Source organism: Theropithecus gelada, chromosome 9 (assembly GCF_003255815.1).
Source record: "Theropithecus gelada isolate Dixy chromosome 9, Tgel_1.0, whole genome shotgun sequence".
In the NCBI taxonomy this organism is placed as follows: domain Eukaryota; kingdom Metazoa; phylum Chordata; class Mammalia; order Primates; family Cercopithecidae; genus Theropithecus; species Theropithecus gelada.
Genome location: NC_037677.1, coordinates 4,819,734 through 4,844,417, shown reverse-complemented (window position 1 = coordinate 4,844,417; position 24,684 = coordinate 4,819,734). Strand labels below are relative to the sequence as shown.

At 39.5% G+C, this 24,684-nt stretch overlaps 2 protein-coding genes and 1 non-coding gene across 6 annotated transcripts in view; 2 read left to right on the top strand and 1 right to left on the bottom strand.

Annotated features, from left to right (window-relative positions):
• Positions 1-10,152, bottom strand: part of LOC112631309 (aldo-keto reductase family 1 member C1 homolog) — a 91,595-nt gene extending 81,443 nt beyond the window's left edge. For both annotated transcript variants that reach the window (XM_025396244.1, XM_025396245.1), the window contains exon 1: positions 9,970-10,152. In XM_025396244.1, the coding sequence (XP_025252029.1) occupies positions 9,970-10,053 (84 nt within the window). In that variant the 5' untranslated portion in view covers positions 10,054-10,152. The remainder of the gene's footprint in view (positions 1-9,969) is intronic.
• LOC112631308 (aldo-keto reductase family 1 member C1 homolog) overlaps positions 1-24,684 on the top strand; it is an 81,142-nt gene that overhangs the window by 8,192 nt on the left and 48,266 nt on the right. For 2 of the 3 annotated variants that reach the window (XM_025396239.1, XM_025396242.1), the window contains 4 exons: positions 644-753; positions 1,028-1,193; positions 4,302-4,384; positions 6,142-8,406. In XM_025396239.1, coding sequence (XP_025252024.1) covers positions 644-753; positions 1,028-1,193; positions 4,302-4,384; positions 6,142-6,184 — 402 coding nt within the window. In that variant the 3' untranslated portion in view covers positions 6,185-8,406. Of the gene's footprint in view, positions 1-643; positions 754-1,027; positions 1,194-4,301; positions 4,385-6,141; positions 8,407-24,684 lie in introns of those variants that run through there. The other variant, XM_025396240.1, reaches the window with a different exon arrangement.
• Positions 10,932-11,064, top strand: LOC112632271. The gene has a single exon (XR_003121331.1). It is a non-coding gene; the product is annotated as a U8 small nucleolar RNA (small nucleolar RNA).

Sequence of the window (24,684 nt, the reverse complement as noted above, 5' to 3'; positions counted from 1 at the left end):
GGTCTAAAAGACAAAAGCACTTGTTTCACAGGAAAGCCACTGGTGACATTTGAGATGTCACCATACAAATCTATCATCCAAAAAGGAAAAGTAATGAAAGATTATTAAAAGTATCAGTATTTATACATATATGTATGTTTTCTAGTTCATCCATTATATATGGATATATATGTATCTCATAGATGGCATATATGATATGTATAAAATGTTAGATGAATTAGAAAACATACATATATATGTATACATTTTGGTTATTAATTAGGAAACTAGTTCTTTTGTCTTTCACACCTGCTCTCATGAGTCTTTGACCAAATTCTTGATTTCTGGCACGATATGATGCCCAAAGCTCAAAGAATCTTACCTCATCCCCGCTCTGAAACTGGCCGTGTCTCCTTCTAGTGGTCGGAGTTACTAAGAAACCAGGATAGGGTTCGTAGAGTTGCTTGTGCTCAGAAATAGCATTTCTGTTTTCTTAGGAGAGAGGGGCATAAAATTTATTTTTATGAAAAAGATCATTTCTTGACGATAATATTCTCAGTTCGAATTTAATGCTCTATATTATTCGGCTTCTTTTACTTTGGTCATTTTAATATTAATACAACTTTTGGATTATCTGATGCTTTTCCATCTTGCTCATCTGCAGGTGGAATGTCATCCTTACCTCAACCAGAGAAAACTGCTGGATTTCTGCAAGTCCAAAGACATTGTTCTGGTGGCCTATAGTGCTCTGGGATCCCATCGAGAAAAACCATGGTAATAAGAGCAACAGGAAGTTTACGTAAAACATTGTTTTGATTTAAAAAAATTTAATGAGCTCACGCTGTTTCCTGGAGTTCACCGACAGCTGACTTGGGATGAGGGAAGAATTTGCATTTCTGACAAGATCCCAGGTGATGTTGAGGTTGCTGTTCAGGGGCCTCACTTGAGAAGCTCTGGTGCAGAGTGGATGCCATCGTCTGTTTAGGGAGCCACCTAACAAACTGTATCCCCAGCCTCAGGGCTTCAGCATTTCTGCCTTTCCTTCCAGGGTGGACCAGAACTCCCCGGTTCTCTTGGAAGACCCAGTCCTTTGTGCCTTGGCAAAAAAGCACAAGCGAACCCCAGCCCTGATTGCCCTGCGCTACCAGCTGCAGCGTGGCGTTGTGGTCCTGGCCAAGAGCTACAATGAGCAGCGGATGAGAGAAAACATGAAGGTGAGGAGCCGGGCTGTGGGCCTCAGGGCTGCTGCACAGTGTCCTTCACACGTGTGCTTCTTGTAAGGCTCTGAGGACACCCTTGGGCCAGCTCCATTTCCCTGTATTTCCTATGCATGAACTCTTTGTGTACATCACAAGGATTTCTTCTACTCTGGCACAGGAGAGGCGACACAGGTGGAGAGAAATAGGATGGGATCAAAACCAGAGATTTGAATGAGCGTTAAGTCAGTGATATCCATATCCCTCTGTTAGGGATATGTCCTTTTCTTTATTTTCTATAATGAGGTGTTTGATTAAATGTTTTTTAGTCTCCAAATCATTGTTGTTTTTTTTTTTTTGTATATTTATGTAGTATACATTCCTTATATTTATTCTCTTAGAATTTTATCTTTGTGAATTGTTTAACTCTGCTTTTTTATTTTATTTTATTTTTTTTTGTGAGGTGGTTGTCTTTATTTTATGTGTAGGAGACCATATTTATACCAATACCTAAGGTTATAAAACAAACCCAGTTAACACAAAGGCTTAATGCAAAAGCATTTATTGAGCTCAAGATTCCATGGTTAGAAAATTAGCCTCGGCTCAGCCTAAACTCAGTCCAGTCCTTCTGTTCCTGGCCGGGCTCTCATGTGCATGCAGGGCAGTGAGGCTGCTCTGCTTCAGGATGTCCATGGGGCATCTGTCTGAGCGCCCCCTTCTCCCATGCAGTTCTTTATCCTCCAGTCATCCAGCCCAGGGTTTGTCTCGGAACCGGGCACGACCCCAAGGCAGTGAGTGGACACGTGCAAAGCCTTTTCCTGTCTAGGCTCAGAGCTGCCAACCATCGTTTCTGGGAAATTCTATCACCTAATGCAAGTTACAGGATAGGTCAGACTCAAGGGGTGAGGAAATACACACCACCTCTTATTGGAAGGAGCTGGAAATTCATATAACCAAGCAAGTGGATACAGGGACATGTGATTGTTAGAGGGCATGTTCCTAAATAATCTATCAGTTATATGATATGTGTGATATAATATATTAATAGGTATATGTATGAATACGAATATATGTAAATTGATGTATTATTTCATATATTCTCAAGAATACATCCAAGTCTCTAAAGAATATCCAAATACATACATATATATGTATGTTTTCTAATTAGTTATATATAGATACATTAAATATGCATCATATATGGTGTATATATTGTAAATCCTATGTCGTATATATGACATATATCACATATATGTATATGTCACTATTTTCTAAAACCTTAAGTAAAATCAGTGTAGAAATCCATAGGATACTCTGAAATAATGACATAGAGAATGAGAATGAGAAAGAAAGTAAAAAATGACAATGAAACAATAGATGAATCTAGGTAATAGCATTCACTATATGATTTTTAAAATATTTTTAGACATTAGAAAACTGACAAAATAAAAAGGAAATGTCATGAAAGACTGTGGAAATTATCAGTATTTATACATTTGTATGTTCTCTAATTCATCTAGTATACATAGATATATATATATATGACATATGTGTTATATGTGTTCAATTAATTAGAAACCACATATATATGTATTTATTCTGGATATTAATTCTTTAGAGACTTGAATGTATTCTTGAAATAATGTCTCCCAAATTTTACCTGTGTTGTCATATTCTCTGTGGTTATGTTTTCACAAACAAAAGTTTCTGTACTTCATGTAGACTCATTTTTCATGCCTCTTTCTTGTGGTTGGTGAGTTTTGTGTCTTATCCTATATTGGGACTATCACAATATTTTACTGTGTTATCTTACAAAATTATTAATATTCTTTCCTTATAAATTTGGTTAATTCAAATAGGATTGACTTATATGAAATAAGGATCCAAACATGCATACCTAATTTTTAAATTTTTAGCAAAATCTCCCACCAACATTTATTGAAAAGTTCACATTTGCTCACATAACTTGATTTTTTTACCTGTAACATATATGAAATTTCCATGAACAATTATCTGGCCTCTCTTCCATCTTCAATTAACTTATTTACTTTTCTGTACTATGATGTTAAAAAGTAAATTTTACTTCCAGTATGTTACAAATATTTTTCTAACTTCTTCATTTATTTAATAATATCTTAGCTATTCTTGACTAATGTGTTATTGAAAATTTTGAATTGTCTTATTAACTTCTGCAAGCAAATAAATGTTGTAGTCTCTTCTTGACATTGTAATAAGCCTGCAGATCAAGGTGGAGAGAACGGAATCTTTGACAATATGGAGATTTCCAATCCATGATCATAATATGAATTTCCCACTTATTAATAAATGGTATTTTAATAAATATAACATTAATTTCATAACTTTCTCCATTACTGATAATTATAATAGTTTTTGAAAAGTTTTCATTTTGTTATGGGGGTTTTCCAATATTAGAAATCTTAATAGAAATATTAAAAGAATAATGCAACACATCTTCTTACCTAGATTCATCAAGTGTTACATTGCTGTCATTTTTTACTCTTTCTCTCATTTTCTGTATTACTCCTTCAGTTTCCCTATTGATTTGTACGCTTATTTGATTTAATGTATTAGAGTGACATCTTTTTGATATTTAGAGTCTCCCAAATTTATGCAGTGAGTACCTATGCTTTTTTAATGTGAAATCATTAATATTTAGATAATTATAGGCTCGAGTAATGTTGAAAACTAATTTTTCCTATTATACCTGTGCATTGGAGAGATAGATATTCAACATTATTCATCAAACCTACTAAATTACGGTAGACATTACAAAATTTGCCTCTAGATTCTTGTGGGTCTTCTAGGTACATGACCCTATCATGTGGGCACAATGTCAGCTGTTTCTTCTTCAGCATCTTTTGAGATATTCTCTTTATCTGCAGTGTTGTACAGTTTCAAAATACTTTATCTCGGAATGGATTTCTGCTTACTCTTCGTCTGGTTTTCATTGACCCCTTGAGTGTTTAGAGAGGTCTTTCATAAATTTTGGAAACGTATCAATCTCTTAAGTATTGTCTGTGCACCCTACTGTCTGATTTACTTGGTGTTTCCCAATTGGCAATGATGTAATCTAAAAATAATTAAAGTTTTCTATTACTTTGATAGGTGTTTGAATTCCAGTTGACTTCAGAGGACATGAAAGCCATAGATGGCCTAGACAGAAATATACGATATTTGACCCTTGATATGTAAGTAATTTTGGTGATGGGTGTCCTAATTTATTTTCAGAGGAGGAATGTAGGATGAGTGTTGAGAGTTACCTCCACACTAGGGGCACAGAGGTCAATGTGAGACAGAGGTGAGACAGGAGCTTTCTGGGCCTCTCCTCCTGGATTCACTCCAGAGCTCTGTTCTCTGGCAGGGAGAGTGGCCCGGGGTCAGCGTGGGTTGACTTGTGCCTCTGCTCTTATAACTCCATGGAACTTTCCAGAGCAGCCAAGATCATTGCTGAACCTGCACCTTCCATGTAGGCCTCGCATTTCTACCACTGTCTAGTGGCCATGATGCAGATATTGCCCATGTGGTCACATTAGATGTTTCCAAATTTGTGCTTATATGTTGTTCTTCCCAACCTGCAACAATGTCTTACCAGATGAAAGGCAGTTCCACCAACCTTGTGGGCCAGGTTCCAATTCCGACCTACTTCACATGGAATTGCTTGCCAGATCCTGTCAATTTAGCATTTTCAATCTTTTCAAACCTTTTCCCTCCTTTTCTTTGCATCTTTTCCCATGAGCCAAACACAGCATTTGCCTACAAAAATTCTGTCTTAGTGGAGCGAATAGGAGCGCTTGGCCTTGATGTTCTGCAATATAGAGATCTCAGTGCAGAGAATGAAGAAATTTTAAAATCAAATGAAGAGTGTAGATGCAAAAGCACCATTGTTGGAGATAATTTATAACCAGTAACAGACGTTTATTATTCCTCTATGTTCTAAAGTTCTAGGATTCACAGAAGGTCACTCATAAAATGAGGGAAAAAAGAAGTTATATAATTGATGGCAGTGGAGATTTTAACAACTAATAGAGATGATGAGATAATGTGTGAAAAAAACACGCACAATGGCACATCATAAGTATGCAAAATTTGGTAGATATTATTAGTAGTATTTTATTATTAAAGGAAAATACAAAATGAAAAAGGAAATCATAAAAAAGAAGGAAAAGTGGCAAGCATTAGAAATTTTTTACAACCAATTAATGTTTTCTGGCATCATAAAATCAATCACTAGTGCTATTTCGTAGAATTCAAATATGATCTGGAGTAAACCACTTGCAAGCTTCTGAATGTTTGCTCTTGGTGTAATCACAAAGGATAGGCTCAATTCCCTAATTAACAAGTTGTAACTGTATATGTGAGCAGTCATTTATCTGTGTCTTTATATTTTCGGTTATTTCTGCCTATAAAATGGTTTATGCATTGTAGCTCTTTGGATATTGGACCCTATATCAAACACAACAATTTACATTTCTGAATCTAACTAAGTACGTTGCATATGATAGGCAGGTAATAATACGTTAAGTGATTAAGTATTATTGCTACTAGTATCATTGTCACACGCAAAATTGTTTGTTAGTGATGAGCATATATATACCTTATTCCTCTTCAATGTAAGGCAGAATGAGTTCCTGTTTTTACCGAGAATTTGAAATAGAAAAGTCAGAATATCTCTTTGCTCTGTTGACAGATGTAGAGAAATATGTTTGAACATTTGACTTTGTGTGTTTTATGTGTTAAGTTCCAGGCAGAGGAATAGAATTAAGTGATTATTTTGAAAATACAGATACAATAAAGTTATGTTCATTAAACTAAGAAACACAGATTCTTGAGCAGTCAGAAAATGAACTTCTTAACATCTACACTAGTGGCAGTTTCCTACATTGTACTACCCGCTAGTAACAGAGTCATTGCCATTCACAGTGTATATACTTTTTTCTCTTTTCAGTTTTGCTGGCCCCCCTAATTATCCATTTTCTGATGAATATTAACATGGAGGGCATTGCATGAGGTCTACCAAAAGGCCCTATGTGTGGATGGTGATACACAGGATGTCTCTATGCTGGTGACTGGACACGTCGTCTCTGGTTAAATCTCTCCTGCTTGACCACTTCACCAAGCTACAGCTAAGCCCATTGGCCAGAAAAGACAGACAATAATTTTTTTATCATTTTGAAAAAATTAAATGCTCTCTCCTAAAGATTCTTCACCTGCTTTGGTCTTCATAACTTCTATGTTTTCTTTCCTTCTGACACACTAATGACCCAAAAGTGTGATTTGCCTATGTGTTTAGGGCCAGGGTTGGAAGATGATAACAACCATTTAAGATTCATTTCTGCAGTGGGAATGGGTGGAGGTTCACCCTCTGGGAAAGGGGCAGGTGACAGGTATTGGTCAGTGCCTCTCTAGCTCTTGTTGGAAGAAGCACATGCAGCATGGAGTCTACAGGGTGAGCGATATTGACCAGCAATTCATGGGCTCCCTCCAGCAGTGTGAGAGTCAGAGTTTCTGGAGCCTTGGGAGGAGGCATCCCTGTGAGAGGGGGCGTCAGGGAGGTGGAAGGGCACCCACCAGGAAAAGTGATTAGAAGTCAGGTATGAGGAGGTTAAATAAGAGAGAGTCAAGCACATCTCTGCTTGGAAAAACATTTCAGCACCCTTTTTTTTTTTTTATCATTATATCTTGTTTATAAAAGGGAAGTTTCCACAATTTTTTAACAAACCCAACAGCTGAGAGTCAGGCGTGAATCTTTGATGTGTGCCCAGTCACAGCGTTGACCCTATTGGTCTATGGTGGGGCAGGACATCAAAGTCATCATCGACTAATCACATTCACCTGACTACCTCATATTTAGAAAATATTCTTAGATTGTAAAAATGTGCTGTTCATTGGTTATATTCAATCTTTTAAATGTTTTATACATTAAGCAAAGCACAGTTACAAGTATAAAACAGAAATATCCCAAAGTCATTATGTATTGCACTCAAGATTAAAATGGGAAATAATACATCTAATAAATCATGTGTTCCAAGACTTCAAGCATCTTTTGGAAACAGGGTATGTGAAACAGCACACTGTTTTCAAACATTGGTAAATTGTAAGAACAACTCTTACAAAGGCATTTCATTCTTATACATAATTTTCAGGGGAACTAAGTAAATCAGCTAATCATGAAGACATGATTTTAATTTCAGACAACACTTTTGAAAATGTGGGATAGTCTCAGGGCTTAATGATCAAAGCATTTTGAGAACAGTGGTCTTTAAGCTGGGCACACTTTCTAACACATTTACCTGCCACTCTTCTTACTCTAGTAGCCACGTTAACCCCTTCAGAGATTCCTTCTCAAGGCATGTCTCAGAGCTGATAGGCATCCCACCAAGTTTTGCAGCTCACAATTTTTCCGTAACTTACTTACTCTGTAAAATTGGAGGAGGCCATAAACTTTAGAGGGCCCTAGACCAATTTTTTTGGATTATTTTTGGTCTACTGTCATTCCGTTGATGACCTTAGATATTCTCTGCATTAAATATCACCTCTAGGCAGAGAAATCCCCCAAAAAATATTTCTAGCTCAGGTTTTTCCTCCAAATTCTACAATGGAAGATCACAGTGTGAACCCTGCATCTCCACATTAAAGTCTGAACGACATTCACACTTAGCATGTCTCAAAGAAACCTCATGTAAACCACGGCCATCCTGTTCTACCTTAACTTTCTGAGTCTAAGGAATGATAATTTCATATCTCATAAACCCGATTGATATAATTGTCAAGAAAAGATTGACATTTTGTTAAAACTTAATAGTCAAGTGTGTAACGCTTAAGCAAACTCATATTTCAAATCTCTTTTGCACGTGTAACTCTGACTTCAAGATGTGAAATAATCATTGGGTCAGTCATTTGTAAATACTAAAACTGCTATGGACTTTTTCCAGTTTGTCACCATCCATTTTTATAAAACTCTTACGGTTAAAAAAAAAAAATTTACTCAGAATTTCATAAAGCCAAACACCTGATTTCAGGAACACTTGTGATGTCAGAAAATTTTATAGGGACCTCCAATCACTAATTTTACTATTTTTTCTCTCAAAGAAATGCTGAAGGGAAGAATTCAGGTTGAATGAAAGGAAATAGTAACTTATAGCCATATAGAGTTATAAAGACTTCTTGTAAAAGTAAATATATGGTAGCATAAAATCATGTATTTTTGAAATTTTGGATTCTACTCGTTATTTTACTTCAAGATTTAAAATATAAATGTCTAGAAGTAAGTATAATTCTAAATTAATATGTTTGCTATGTAGGAAGCTGTAATTACTGACCAAAACCATGTGAAGTGGAGAAAACCTGGGGACGTAGATGTTTTTTACATGAAATTGAAGTTAAATTCATATTGATGTAAAGAAAATTATTTTAACTTTATAAAGTTTTGTCATCTCCACAGCAATCACAAGAAGAATAATTGTAGAATATATGCAAGAGGAAACTCAGAAGGGAATCCAAACTTCACTTAAAAAATCACTCAACCTCACACAATGGTAGTAACGGTGGATATGAAGGATAGAAAGCTATAAACCTCGTAGGAAAACACTGAAAATGGCACAAGTGACTCCTTCCCTGTCACCAATGACAGTCATGTATTGCATAATGCCTGGACTATCTTCTGAGAATGGCTTTGTTAGGTACCTCTGTCATTATGGGGACATGATAGCATTAGAGATAATTCTCTCAAACACTGTCATGGCCTTATCAACTATGCTTCTGTAATGTTCTCAATCCTTTGCTGCCATTCCAACAATGTTTACAACATTTTCCTAAGAAATGGAATCCATTTCACCAAACCACTTTTCTTGCTCATTCATAAGAAGCACTTCTCGTTTGTTAAAATTACATCATGAGATTGCAAGCATTCTGTAACATTCAAGCTCCAATTTGAATTCTAGTTCTCTTGCTATTTCTACCACATCTGCAATTACTTTCTCCAATGAAATCTTGCATTACTCCAAGTCATCTATGAGGGTTGAATTCACTTCCTCCAAACTCCTGTTCAAGTTAATGTTTTGCCCTCCTGTCATGAATCATGAATGTTTTTAATGGCATCTAGAATAGTAAATCTTTTCCAGAAGGTTTTCAATTTTCTTTGCCCAGGTTCTTCAGATGAGTCACCATGGTAGCCATAGACTTATGAAATATATTTCCTGAACCACAAAACAAGATCATCAAAATTACTCTATGATCCATGATGTAAATGACGAGTTGATGGGTGCTGACGAGTTGATGGGTGCAGCACACCAACATGGCACAAGTATACATATGTAACAAACCTGCATGTTATGCACATGTACCCTAGAACTTAAAGTATAATAATAATAATAAATAAATAAAAATAAAAAGATTCCTCTGAATTGTGTCTTCTTGGAAGAGGTAAATATCTGTTCAACTATACAAAGAAACAGAGAAGCCACTCCCATTGCAATCAATCTTCAAGAGAGGGAGCAGGCAGGCCATGTTCTTTCTGCGGAGTTTTATAGACTCTGACAGGCTGTGAAATAAACATAAACAGAAGACAAAACAGTGCCCCAAATAAGCAGTAGATGACCCTGTGACCAGACTGCATTGCAGAACAGACTGACGTTTTAAGGAGAGTCATGCAGAGTAACATACGAACACAAACCTGACAATCCGGTCAGCTTACACTTATTCTAGCTTGCACTTATTCTAGCTTCCATTTGCTCTAGCTCATTCGAACTCTCAACACTAAAAATATTATTATTACCTCTGCGGTCGCATAGGTGCCAAATCCCAGGACGGGCATAAAGTGGCCATCATTCAGCTTCACACACTGATGTTTCGAGTCCATTTCTGTCACTGGCCTGGTTGGCAAATGTGTCTTTCTTCCTCCCTCACAGGCTATAAGAGCAATTAGCTGGCAACGCCCCTGGACACACTGTCTGCTGGTTAACCAATGGCATCTGAGAGGAGGGACAGAGGCAGTCTTACACAGGCAGTGATAAAAATGGAAGCCAGTTCAACTGTTTCTTATCTAAGAAAATTCATAAGTAAATTATTAGGTGGGCATGATACACTCATTAATTTTTCTCTGAAGTATTTTTCCTATTCCAAATCTCTAAATATGTGACATAAATTATACAAAGACATTTGTAGAATAAATTGTGACTTTACCTAACACTATAGAAAAAGAGCTACCAAGCTCTTTTTGGTTTGTGCCATGATGATGTTCCTTCTGTGTCTTGTGGCATTTGAAATGACTAGTTTTTATTTTTCTCTCTCTCTCACACATACAGTTTAAAGGAATGACTAATGAGCATTTCTTTAAAATATTGCCCTCAATTAAAAATTAAAGTTACAGTTTTAAAATGCATTACTTTTTTCATCAGAAAATGTATTGTTTCTTTCTTATTAGCCTTGTGAGAGAAATATCCCTTCCTGATCAAGGCGCAGTCCCGATAAACTTGTAATCCTGATGTGGGTGTAAATAAAAAATAAAATTCAATGTGGTTTTATTGGAGGATTTCTTATTAACAGCTTTTGAACTTTGGATGTAATTTGTAACACACAAACTGTGCCTTATCTTATTTGTCTTTTCCAGCCAGATTTATAAGTTACAACCAAAAAGTAATAAGCCAAAAACCTAATAACTATTAGGTATACTTTATAATATTAAACATTATTCCTAAAGAGAAACTGGTAACTAATGACATATAAACTGGTGAATAATCCTCACATGGGATAATTTTTACTTTATCTTCCCTCTGGAGGGCAGGTTAGAACATGAATGTAATTTGCATGATCCATGATTCACAACTTGGAGTAGTCACAACTTGCAGTGCCCTGATTGCTTCTATTTGCTTTTTCATAAAACAAACAGAAATTGAAACATAGGTAAATTGTTATACATTGACATAAATGTAATATTATAAAGATAATGAAATTTTTCGCAGAGAGTAATTTCAAAAAGATGGTGGATTATAAGACTCCCATATGACTCATGCAAACACCAGAAAATATCTAAAATTGAGTGAAATAAACTTATTTATTCATGGAGTCACTCAGTAGAGATTCAGGGTGACTACACACATACAGATGTTATAGGCAAAAGACTAGGGGAAGAGACATGCAATAGTCCATCTAAGCCATTGAGAGAAACTGGGATGCGAAATTTTTTAATAGTAAGTGATTCAAAAGCAATTGGTTATTTGGGGAAAAATAAAATGGCAAAAACAATCCATGTAGGTGCATGTTCAGAAACAAACTAAGAAGGACTTGAGGTTTTATGTAGGGCTGATGCCTTGACTGAGAACCTGACACACATATGAGTTGATGACTGTCATGACAGAACAAATCTATATACAGTAAAAAAGATGTTTTATTTTTTCAAATGCCCAGTTAAATAAAATAACAAGGCTTACAGACTGGGCACGGTGGCTCACGCCTGTAATCCCAGCACTTTAGGAGGACAAGGAGGGTAGATCTCAAGGTCAGGAGAAAGAGACCACCCTGGCTAACATGGTGAAATCCGTCTCTACTAAAATCCAAAAAAAAAAAAAAAATGGCCGGACGTGGTTGTGAGCACCTGTAGTCCCAGCTACTTGGGAGTATGTCATTTCAATGGAAGCTACAGACTCTCCCTGCGACCCCCAGAGCTTACCATTCCTCAAACTTCTTGATATGGTGCTAACAGATTTGTATGTGAAATGAGACAGTTTCCTGATTCCCCTTGTAGGACTTGTGACAGGGGTGTGGCTCACCTGTTCAAACTCCTTGAGGGAGGGGGAGCACAAAGATGGGCAGGTGCACAGGCCAGGGTGAGCGCTTTGGGCTCTGGCTCTGTGATAGGTGTGGGTGCCTGCAACCACAGTGTTACAAAGCTCTTTCAGCTTTGCCATCTGCAGACGACTTGCGTCTGCAGCAAAATGGACTCTCTGACTTATCTCAAAGGCAGAGGGCCAGTGTGACAGCTTTCTATATCCCAAGCTTTCAACAGGCATCCCAGAAGAGGCAGATCACACGTAGACTCAAAGGATGAGTGCAAGATTTTATTGAGTGGTGGAGGCAGCTCTCAGCAAGATGGATGGGGAGTTGGAATGGGGGAATGGAGTAGGAAGGTGATCTTCCCATGGAGTCAGGCTGCCCCAGTGGCCAGACTCTTCTCCAATCCTCCAAGGTCAAACTCCATTCAGTGTCCAATGACCCACCTCTTCTCTCTTTCTGTGTGTCATTGTTCTGCCGTCCATCTGGTTGCCTCCTTGTCTCCTCACCTGCTGGTCTGCCCTGGATCTTAGGTTTGGGGGTTTATATAGGGGCAGACTGGAGGCGTGGTGGGCCAAAAGGCAAATTTTGGGGGCGTGAAAATTGAAATGCTTGTTCTCATTTAGGGGCACAGGTATCCAGGCTGGAGGGTGGGGCCTTTGCTGGGAAATCACCCTCTTCTACCCAGTATTTCCCTGTCTCCTGTCCATATCACATGGAGTTTCAACCATTCAGAAATAGGTTTTCCTCACCTGGTTTTATGCTAATCAAAACAACTATAAAACTTAATAATTTTCCCTTTACAACCTCCCCTGCTGTTGACCTATGCAGGAGAGGTCAGAAGGTGTGCAAACTGCTGAGTCACCCTGACTGCATCAACTCCAGTAGATTGTAGGGGTGAACAGTTCTCATCCTCTCTCTCCTGCATCATCGATTTTTCTCTTTCTACTAGATTCTTCCTAAGAGCATGTAGGCATGCTGTGTTTTCTGCCATCTCAAAGAAAATTCTCATTTGACTCCATTATTTTCTCCATGGACTTCTCAATTCTCAGGTGTATTTGTGACCCATTATTTGAATACTTTGTACACTTCTGTATCTAATTCTTCTCTTCATACACTTTTTTGAATGCACCTCTATTCAGGTTCTTGCCTCTACCCATTTATCAAAATTGGGACAAGGGAGAGGATTTTGAAAAATAACAAATGAGTATTAAGCTTAATACCTGGGTAACAAAATACTCTGTAGAACAAACCCCATGGCATGAGTTTACCTATATAACAAACCTGCACGTGCACCCCTGAACTGAAAATAAAAGTTACAAATATTGAAAATAAAAAAGTTTTGGGGACCTAAATTACATTATTTAATTCCAATTCTGAACAATTATATTATTTAATATTTAGTACACAATTCTGATACTAATTCTGAACAATTGCATTATTTAATATTTATGGAAAACTTAAAAGAAATACACAGAACAGTGTCATGGCTAGCCTTTGACATTCTCTTAAAAAATTAAAGCACAACATTCTGAACAATTACATTATTCTAATGTAAGGAAGTGTGTGAAGAGCACAAAGTCAGAGAAGGCCCCAGTGGCCCTGAGGGCTCATCTGGTTGTGGGTGGGCTTGTACTTGGGTCCTGGCTTGTCTGAGGATCAGTTCCAGCAGTTAGTGATTGAAACTGGACACCCCAATGGACTTGGTTAAACCTGCATCTCTGCATTTCTCCAGGGTCTAGGGAAGAAGGAAGTGGGTGTAGATCTTCAGTGTAGCCTGGCTTTGTCATTTGTCACTAAACCTTTTCTTTAGTGTGGTAAAATATATATACCATACAGTACATCATTTAACCATTTTAAAACATAGAGCTGATTAGCATTAAGTCCATCCACCTTGTTGAGCAAGCATCACCAGTACACATATACTACAATTTTAATCATCCCAACCTAAAAACTCTACTCCTTAAACAACAACTACCCATTTCCCCCTTATTTCATCATCTGGCATCCACCATTCTACTTCCTGTCTTTCATTTCATTATTCTAGGCACCTCACATAGTTGGACTCATACAGTAGTTGTCCTTTTGTGTCTGGCTTATTTAGCATAGTAACATGTCCTCAAGGTTCAACCATATTATTACACAAATCTGAATTTCATTCCTTTTTAAAACTAAATAATGTCTGTTTGTGTGTAGACACTACACTCTGTTTATCCTTTTATTTGCTGATACTCACTTGCATTTTCACCTTTTGATTATTGTGAATAGAATAATTATAAATAAGGTTATTGTGAATAATAACATTGTTTCAAAAATATCTATTTTAGTTTCTGCTTTTAATTTCTTTAGGTATTGTGAGCCCCACACATCTGAGACATGCCCCAGTCAATTCAGAAATTTATTTTGCCAATGCAAAACCTCTCTTCTATTGTCCAGGCTGTCCTCTGCTATGGTTACTGGGCTCGTTTTTAGCACAAAGGTCGCAATGTTGTGTTATACTTTCCAAGTGAGCCTTCGGTCCTTTTCCTTTTATATATTTTTGCAAGAAAGTTAATGAGGCATCTCATCCAAAATGCATGCTGTGACGAGTATATTTTGGCACTGGGTGAACGAGGTGTGTTGGCACCCAAACCAAGCCTTCATCATTTACTTTTCAATCTTTCTTATTCTGAATACATCCTCTGTCCTTGGCAGCCTTTTTAATCCTCAAGAGTATCCTGCGATTTGAAAGCTGTCAGATCTGTTTGGGAAATTAAAGGTGCCTGGACCTCAGCACTGCTTTGGTTGGGTGCCTGGCTGTGCAGTCGTAAAAGTGTTCCCTCTAGCTAGATTGGAATTCCTGTGCTGATGGCCTGGACAATGCATAGCAGCTATTTCCCTTGGGGTTGTCACCACCTTCAATAGTCCCAACATGGCTTTGCGTATTTAATTTTAGTATTATCTGCCTTTAGCAGTCTCCTTTCCTTGCAAATAGCTCTGTGTGCATGGACTATCATGAAAGAGTATTTGGAATCAGTTTAGATATTTTTCTCTTCCCCTAGGTCAGTTGCAAGGCTCCCATAAGGGCAATTTACTCAGCCTTTTGCCCAGAAGTCCCTGTTGGGAGAGTTCTTGCAGCTATTACCTCCAAGAGAGTCACTATAGCCTAGACAGCATTCCTCCTTCTGTTGGTGACTAGGCTGCTTCTGTCCACAAAGAGCATCCAGTCTTCACCCTGTAGGGCTGTGTCCTTCAGATGTGGTTGACTGGGTGACTCTTGATCTATAACCGCTAGGCAGTTGTGTACTAGTTCCGTTGGTTGTCCAGTAGGTGTCAACAAAGCGGCAGAGTTTAAGGTTCCAGAGGCGTATAGTTTACTTCAGGATCATCGAGCAGGATAGCCTGATACTTGCCTAATCTGCCCACCATTAGCCAGTAGCCATCCTTCTGCTCTAATAACTCCAGGACTTGGTGGGCACTTAAATCATGATGGACTGACCTAAAGTCAGCCTCTTAGCTTCCTTGAGCAACAGGTATGTGGCAGCTACTGCACTGAGACAAGGAGGCCCGCCCTTTGCCACTGAATCAAGCTGTTTTGAAAAATAAGCCACTGGTTGCAATATTTTTGCATTAGGACCACAAGTGCTAGACCCAGTCTTTCATGAACATAAAGTTGCAAGGGTTTATGATAATTTGGTGGTCCCAAAGCTGGGGCCAATGTTAACTTATGCTTTAGTTATTCAAAAGCAGTCTGGTGTTTTACTTCCCATACAAAGTGGTTGTGGTTGGCCCCTTTTAACAGTTCATATAGTGGTTTTACTGTCAGTGCCTAATTGGGAATCCAAATTCTACAGAACCCTGCTATTCCCAGGGAGCCCCTCCACTACTTTCTGGTTGTGGGCATTGCAGCAGAGGCAATTGCATTTGGCCTCTCTTCTGCCAGGGCTCTGGTGCCTCTCTATAATAGAAATCTTAAGTATTCTTCAGTTTGTTTGCATATCTGTGCCTTTTTGCTCAAGACTTTGCACCCACAGGCTGCCAAATGGTTTAGAGTCTGTACAGTGTTATTTTGACACTCTTGTCTCTAGGGACTTAAGATTAGCAGATCATCCACATATTGTAGTAGTATCCCATTTTCCAACTGTAAGTCTCTTATATTTTGAGCCACTGCTTCCCCAAATACAGTTGGGGAATTTTTAAACTCTTGAGGAAGCACTGTCCAACAGTATTGAAATCGTGCAAGCTGTTTCAGGGTCTGTCCACTCAAAAGTGAACAATAATTGACTTTCTGGATCCACTAGTATAGAAAAGAAAGTGTCATGTAAATCTAACACTGTAGACCATTCATGGTCTCTGGGAAAGAAAGTAAACATAGTGCATGAATTGGTTGCATTGGGGTGGATGTCTTCCACAATATTATTGGTCACCCTTAGATCTTTCATAAACCTGTACTTGTGTGAGTGAGGCTTCTTTACTGGCAGGATGGGTGTGTTATACAAGGGCTGACAAAGTCTTATTAAGCCATGTCAAAAGAGTCGAACCAGTACTGGCTGTGTGCCTTCTAGAGCCTCTTTCTTTAGGGGTACTGTTTCTTTTAATCAGGTCGGGTGCCTTCCTTCAGCCTGACTTTTATGGGATTCACATTAATTGTCCTTCCCAGTTGGTTGGAACCCCATACTTCCGGCTTTACCTTATTGAGGACTTCTGGTGGAATCATCTCTACTTCAAGGCGTGGAGTCTTTGATTTCATCAGGAGGGCCTGTAGCCACAATCTGGGTTCTGGGGGTACCTGGAGGCACATCGGACATTTCTCTGGTTCAAAGACAATTAATGCCTATAACTTACACAAGAGATCTCTACCAAGCACGGAGGTTAGGCAATCCCACACATAAAATAATTGATTAGCTATTATCAATACCTCATTACCCACCTTGCAGAATAAGGGGCACAACCCTCCCCCAATTTTAGCTCTCCATTCACTCCAACCATATTGACAGAGGTGTTGGAAAGTCCACACTTTGGGACATCAGTAGCACCCGTATCAATTAAGAATTCCAATTTTTGTTTCCCTACTGTCAATTTTACCCACATCTCCTGTGGTGAAATCCTAACGCTGGATAGGGTTGGAGCCTTTGGGAACCTTGGGCATCCTTGGTCCTCCTTGGATTTTTTCCAGACTTAACAGCCACAGGTGACTTGGGCTCCCCCTGACTCGGCTTGGGGCAGTCTTTCTTCCAATGCACTGTCACCCTACAGCAAGCTCGTTGATCTTTTTCTACTTCCCCTTTCCACCTCGGGAGTTCCTTTCTCTTCAGGTTTCCTCCCATGGCAGCTGTAAGTATCACTGCCTTCAGTAGTGCCTTGGTTTCCTTGGTTTCTCTGCTATTATAAGGCCTTGAACACAATGTTAATTAATTGAGAAGCGTTCATTCCAATAGCCCCCCTCCAGCTTTTGTAACTTCTTTCTGATGTGTGGGGCATTTTTGCTCTATAAAAGTCATGTTTATCATTCTGACATTTTCAGGGTCCTGCAGGTCTAAGTCTGTATGATTTCCATATGTTTGACAGATCCATCCATGGACTCTGAGGGAATCCTTGTTAGGCTTCTGCTGAAGCTCCTGCACTTTTTTCAGACTTTTAAGTCTTGGCACCCCTGGCCTATCCCCCTTTAGAACACCCCAGAGGATTCGTCCCAGCTCCACTCACCTCATTTGGGCCCCAGTTTGGGTCAGCGTGTAGAATCTCATCAGGGTCTGGGGTATCATCTGGGTTTTTTTCATGAAGACACCATGCTTCCTCCTTTCCTTTGCCTAATGCTTGCTTTCTCTTGTCTGCAGCAAGCATAATATTTAGGAGGGCTTGCACATTAGCCTACGTAGGGTGATGGCTGGCAAAAACAGTGGTAAACAACTCAGTCATCTTCTGAGGATCTTCCCTGTAGAAAGGATTGGAAGTTTTCCAATTCAGTAAATCAGATGTGGGAAAAGGCCTGTATGCCCAATAATATTGAGCTGAAGTCCATTGCTGATTAATTGGGATATTGTCAGAGGGGAAATTGCCCTGCCCCAGCTTGGTAGATCTCCAGCCAAATTAGTGCCTTGCCTAGTTCAGGAGGGAGAGACTGTGTTTGCAGCCTCTTTATACTCCAGGGGTGGTGGTTCCTCCCCATCTTGACTAAGTAATGTGGCACCAGCTTCAACTGGGTCGAGCATATTTAACAATTGCTGACTCTCTAGCTCCTTTTCTTTCTCTCCCTGGGAGTCAGGACAAACTTTTTCCAAGTGCTGCACCATTAGTTTATTTCCTTTAACCTCTTGGTTATGTAGCAACATAGATGTCTGAAAATAGGGTACTTCCTCCCATTTCTCTGAACACTGACAAAACGGTTCTAACAGAAAGATGGTAAAATAGTTTAAAGATCCAAAAACAGGCTACCATTCTTTGAATCCTCATGTCAGGGCAGGAGCCCAACTTCCATTAGCTCTAGTTTGCAAACCCAGAGGGAATAATCACATTGGCCAACCAGACCCTTCCTGTTTTTTGTAATTTTCCACTTTGCTGATTCCACTCAGTCGCTGCTCAGCCTTTCCCTCTTGCCCATTCTCCCTTAAAATGCTGAGTCACCTTGTACAAATCAAAGTTCAGTTCAGTCCGCACTGGACCTCTTCCCTATTACAACACTGGATTATTAATAAAATCCATCCTCACCATTTTAACCAGTGTTCAACTTTGTTTCTCTTTGACTTTAGCAATAGCAGAAATGTTTTTCTAGCTTTGATAGTTAGTATCTACAGTCAGGTGAGAATGAAGGTTGACTAATATGACACTTCTAGTACTTAGCAGCAAGCTAAGTATTAGAGGTTTAAAATGTGATTAACCTCACAGCAAACTCTGACATAAGTCAAAATAACCACTTATATTTGATCATTAAAATATCAAGTCAATATCCACTTCATAAAGGAGATCATGTAATTGCAATTATGTTTCTTAAATACTTCTGTTTAGAAATCATGTTTGCTTGATCTTCAAGTTCCTAGACTTCTGTAAGGGTCAATTGTTAAAACTGAGTTTTTTCTATTGCCAACAAGGACAGAGACTTTTCTTCTCTGCCCATTCCTTAGATATTTCCTTGAGAAAACAATTGTATTTGTAAATCCTTCCTCAGTCCCTTTGATATTCATGTAAAGATTTTTAAAAGCCAACTGCGCCTCTTACCAGAATTGCAACATGGGAGTGTTTTGTTAAGAGTAAGAGAGCCAGCTCTTTGGAAATGTAAACATTAATAAAGGAAAATTCCTATCTCCCTGGGTCCCTTGCTCCAAGCTACAACTGCCTGCTTGTCATGGAGAAATGTCATTTTTCCTAGGGATAAAGGTGACTGACTAGCACAGATGGCTAACCCAATTACCAGGTGAATTTGGGATGAAGCCATGAGAGAATATTATCAAAAAACAGTGTTGTTAGGCCTTCTTATATGAGGACCAGTTACCATTTATCATGAGAAGATGTGTGTAAAGGTTATACTCTTCAGTTTTTTAAAGAGGTCAAATTCATTTTTGCCTTTTAATCTCCTTAGACATTACCTGTGGTGCACATTGCAGTGTGGTTTAATGACTTTTGAATAAGAATATTATATACTTTGTTTTCTACATTTTTATAGAGGAGTTTTGTAGATTGGCAGGAGATTTCATTTTTAATGTTATTCTCCAGTATAAAGGAAAAAATACTTGACAGTTATGTCCCAAATTAGGTAAAAGAAGATTGAAATTGGATGTTCCCAGGAGCTCCTAATTTCTACCCATAGTAACATATCTTCCCTCTGTGGTCTGTAGACACAGAACTTCCCTCCTTTACACAGACTCCTCATTGGTACAGCCCAATTACATCCACTTTCCTAAGCATATGGACCCCCATCTCTCTCAATCCCACCACTAGTGAGTCACTGAGGGAGCAGTTCCAGCCCTGGGTCCCCAGATGATGTAAGGCATTGAAAACCCCACCTTCCCATAGGCCAAGAGCAGAGCATGGGCATATTTCATTAGTACTGAGGACATATGAGAAGAGTGAAACTTTGCTGTGACTATATTCTTGTATATTAGTCCATTGTCACACTGCTATAAAGAACTACCTGAGACTGGGTAATTTACAGAAAAAGAGGTTTAACTGACTCACAGTTCCACAGGCTATATAGAAATCACGGCTGTGGAGGCCTCAGGAAACTTATAATCATGGAGAAAGGCAAAGGGGAAGTAAGTGTGTATTTACATTGCTGGCAGGAGAGAGAGACAGAGGAAGGGAGAGAAATAGAGAGGCGGGAGGTGCTACACACTTTCAAACACCTAGATCTCATGAGAACCATAAGATGAGAACTGCAAGAGAGAATTCTGACTCCATGATTCATCAACTCCCACCAGGCTCCTCCTCACAGGTGGGAATTATAATTTGACATGTAATTTGGGTGGGGACACAGAGCCCAACCATATCACTCTGCCCCAGCCCCTTCTAAATCTCACATTCTTCTCACATTTCAAAAGACAATTATGCCTTCCTAACAGTCCCCCAAAGTATTAAATTATTACAACATTAGCTCAAAAGTCCAATTCTAAAGTCTTACCTGAGACAAGGCAAGTCCCTTCCAGCTAAGGGCAATAAAATCAAAAATAAGTTAGCTACTTCCTAGATACAATGGGGGTACGGGTATTGAGTAAATGCTTCTGTTCCAAAAGGGAGAAATTGCCCAAAGAAAGGGGCTCAGGCCCCCTCCAAGTCCAAAACCCAGAAATGCTGTCAATAAATTTCAAAGCTCCAAAATAATCTCTTTTGACTCCATGTCTCATATCAAGGCCACACTAATGCAAGAGGTGGGCTCCCAGGGCCTTGGGCAGCTCTACCCCTGTGCCTCTGCACAGTAAAGCCCCCATGACTGCTTTCACTGGCTGGCTTGAGTGTCTGCAGCTTTTCCAGGCACACAGTACAAGCCTTCAGTGGATATACCATTCTGGGCTCTGGAGGATGGTGGCCCTCTTCTCATAGCTCCACTAGGTAGTGCCCCAGTAGGAACTCTGTGTGGGAGCTCAAACCCCACATTTCCCCTCCACATTGCCCTAGAAGAGGTTCTTCATAAAGGTTCCACCCTCGCAGCAGGCTTCTGCCTGGACATCCATGCATTTGTACATATCCTCTGAAATCTAGGCAGAGCCTCCCAAGCCTCAACTCTTGGACTCTGAGCACCCACAGGCTTAACACTACATGGAAGTGACCACACACTGGGGCAAACATCCTCTAAAACAAGATCTCAACACGTATCTGAGGCCCTTTTAGCCACGGCTGGGGCTGAAGTGGCTGGTATGCAGGATGCCATGTCCCAAGGCTTCACAGGGCAGTAGTGCCCTGGGCTTGGCCCATGAAATTATTTTTCTCTCCTGTGCCTCCAGGTCTGTGATACATGGGGCTAACATGACAGTCTCTGAAACACCTCCGAGGCATTTTCCCCATTGGCTTGGCTATCAAAATCGCCTCTTTTTACTTACGCAAATTTCTGCAACCGGCTTGAATTCTTCCTCAGAAAATGAGTTTTTCTTTTCTACTACACGGCCAGGCTCAAGTTATTCAAACTTTTTTGTTCTGCTTCCCTTTTAAATATAAGTTCCAGTGTCAGATAATCTCTTTGGGCATGCATATGAGAATATGCTGTTAGAGGCAGACAGGCCACATCTTGCTTGCTTTGATGCTTAGAAATTTCTTCCATCAGATACACTCAATCATCTCGCTCAAGTTCAAAGCTCCACAGATCTCTAGGGTAGGGACACGATGATGCCAATCTCTTTGCTAAAGCATAGGAAGAGTGACCTTTACTCCAGTTCCCAGTAAGTTTCTCATCTTCATCTGAGACCTCCTCAGCCTGGACTTCATTGTTTATATCCCTATCAGCATTTTCTTCACAACCATTCAAGTCTCTAGGAAGTTTCAAACCTTCCTTCATCTTTCCATCTTCTTCCAAGCCCTCCAAACTCTTCCAATGTCTGCCTACTATCCAGTTCCAAAGTTGCTTTGACACTTTCTGGTATCTTTATATCAAGCCTCACTTCGGTACCAATTTTCTGTATTATTTTATTCTCCCACTGCTATAAAGAACTGCCTGAGACTGGATAATCTACAATGAAAAGAGGTTTAATTGACTCACAGTTCTGCAGGCTGTACAGGAGGCATGGCAGGGGAGGCCTCAGGAAGCTTATCATCATGGAGGAAGGTGAAGGGGAAGCAAGCATGTCTGCACATAGCTGACAGGAGAGGGGGAGGCAGACAGAGAGAAAGAGAGAGAGAGGAAACAGAGAGAGAGAGAGAGAAGATGGAGGTGCTACACACTTTCAAACAACCAGATCTTACGAGAATTCTATTATGGCAACAGGAAGAGGAAAGCCCTCACGATTCAATCCCCTCCCACTAGGCTGCTCCTTCAACACTAGGAATTACAATTTGACATGAGATTTGGCTGGGGACACAGAACCAAACCACATCATTTGGGATTCCAGTTTTCTGCCTTGCTGTTGCCACCCTCACCTCTGGGTGCTTCCTCTTAGTAATTTTTTCTCCTCTGACCCCACCCTGCTCTATGGTTATAAATCCCCTCTTGTCTTAGTTGGAGTCAGAGTGGAGCTTCAAGGGAATCAAAACATTTTGCACTAAAATAAATTTCTTTGACACATTTCAAGACAGCTATTCTGAAAAGCAGGAAATATTAGAAAGGCCAAAAACTGTCTGCAGTGGGAAAGACTTGCATGTGTACAGAAAATTTGCATTGACACAGCTGGGCTTTCTCTGAGAATCTCCCTTGGATAGGGAAAGATTAACTGAGAATCTGATACCTTTAAAGGTCTAAAGAAAAACATTTCCCAGCTGTTCTCTCTGAGGGCTGCTTCCTGGGAGATTTCATCTAAATAACAAGACCTCCTTTGCTAGCCAGGCTTGTTCTTCTCTCCATTCCATAACCTGTGTTCCACTGTAAGCAATTTTGCAAAGATTTAAGTGCAATGGTGCAATCCCAGTGCCCTGCAGCCTCGACCTCCCAGGTTCAAGCAATCCTTCTGCTTCAGCTTCCCAAGTAGCTGAGACTACAGACAGCTGCTACTACGCCCAGCTAATTTTTTTAATTTTTCCTTTTAACAGAGACAAGTTCTCGAGGTGTTTTCCAGATTGGAGCTCAAGAGATCTTCCCGGCTCAGCCTGCCAAAGTGCTGGAATTACTGGTATGAGTCACCAGGCCTGGCCATCTGGCTGTTTTTCCTACTTTCTGCCTGTAACTATTTTTTAGGGTCCTTTTCCACATGTCTCATGTTCAGAGTCTCTAAGGCATATGGTATAGCTGAGCTGATTCACCGCTGTCCTGTACAGAGCACCACGTTGGGGAAAGTTCCTGGTCTGTTATGCCATCATGCAGCCAAAGGAGAGCTGCCTTTGCTCTGGTTTCACATTCCTGTTTTAAATAGTCATGCCTAGAATTACCTGGCTACATTGTGACCTTAATAAAAAATCTAGTTTGTGAAGTCATAGACTTTGCTTTTCATAAATCTAGAATCTCTCTGTGTTTGGGAGTCTCACATTCCATTAGGGTCCCTCTTTCAGCACCTCACTAAGAGTATTAAAATTAATTAAAATTTTTGGATGAACTAGAATGTTTGTAGAAACCTCTAGCCATTTTGCTGGTTCAACAGAATAACCTTTGTTCAACTAAGGAACATTAGTGTTAGTTTAGTCATGAGGTTAATATTCCCCATTTTTCCACCTCCCTTCTCCCAACCCAAAATGTACTGGGCTGAGTGTTAAGGACCAAATACTAATCACTTGGCCAAAGGGTTACCGGTATCCTCACAAGTCCTAGGTATTTTTCTCTAATTGAGAGAAGAGGGTCTATATTGATGCCTGGATGTGGGATTTTTATATCTTCTTGGCATCCAAGGTTGAAAAATCAATGAACGGAGAACGTATGGAAAATTCCCTAAAAAATGATGGGTCATGCCAAGACTACGGGTTTTTCTTTCCTTCTGTTAGTTATTACAATGATTTTCTAGTGTGAAACTTGAGTTCTGCATTTCTCAGTTTTTCTTGACTCTCAAACTAGCTAAACACTTCATTCTTCGTTCTTAAGAGATTGGCAACCAATCAGTTTGTCCTGTGTGGGAAATGCAGTGTTTCTCCTTTGGGTGCATTTTTGAAGATCAAGGCAAAAACATTACAGTTCATTTTTATTGTCTGTGTGGGTAAAACATTTGATTTTACTGAACATGCTCCATAGTTACATGGCAGGATGTTTTGATTGGCATAAAAACTAACCAAACTTCTAAATGCGAAGTAGGTCACCGGAAGAGTACAGGACTCCTTGTGAGTTGTTTTTCTCTCCAGTCCAGTATTTTCCTCAACATGTTTTCTAAATAACATAGGAATTTCATTTTGGAATAAGCAAGTCATTTAAATTTATTCATAGTTATATAGGAGGGGTCCAGAAATATTAAAAGCACAGGTGGTTTCAACCGTATACCTTTGCTTTATGGGATAGTGTAGTAAGTTGAAAATGTTTTCTATTGAAGCAAGTGACTGTTTGCCTCATGATTAAATAAAAGAAGAGCAGCTTGAGACAGCCCATTTGCAGTGAAGGGTGGAGCAGGCCGATTTGCTTTCATGTGTCAGACATGTCTGCTCTACCCCACCCCCTCATTAAGGCACTCACATTCACCAGGCGTGATCA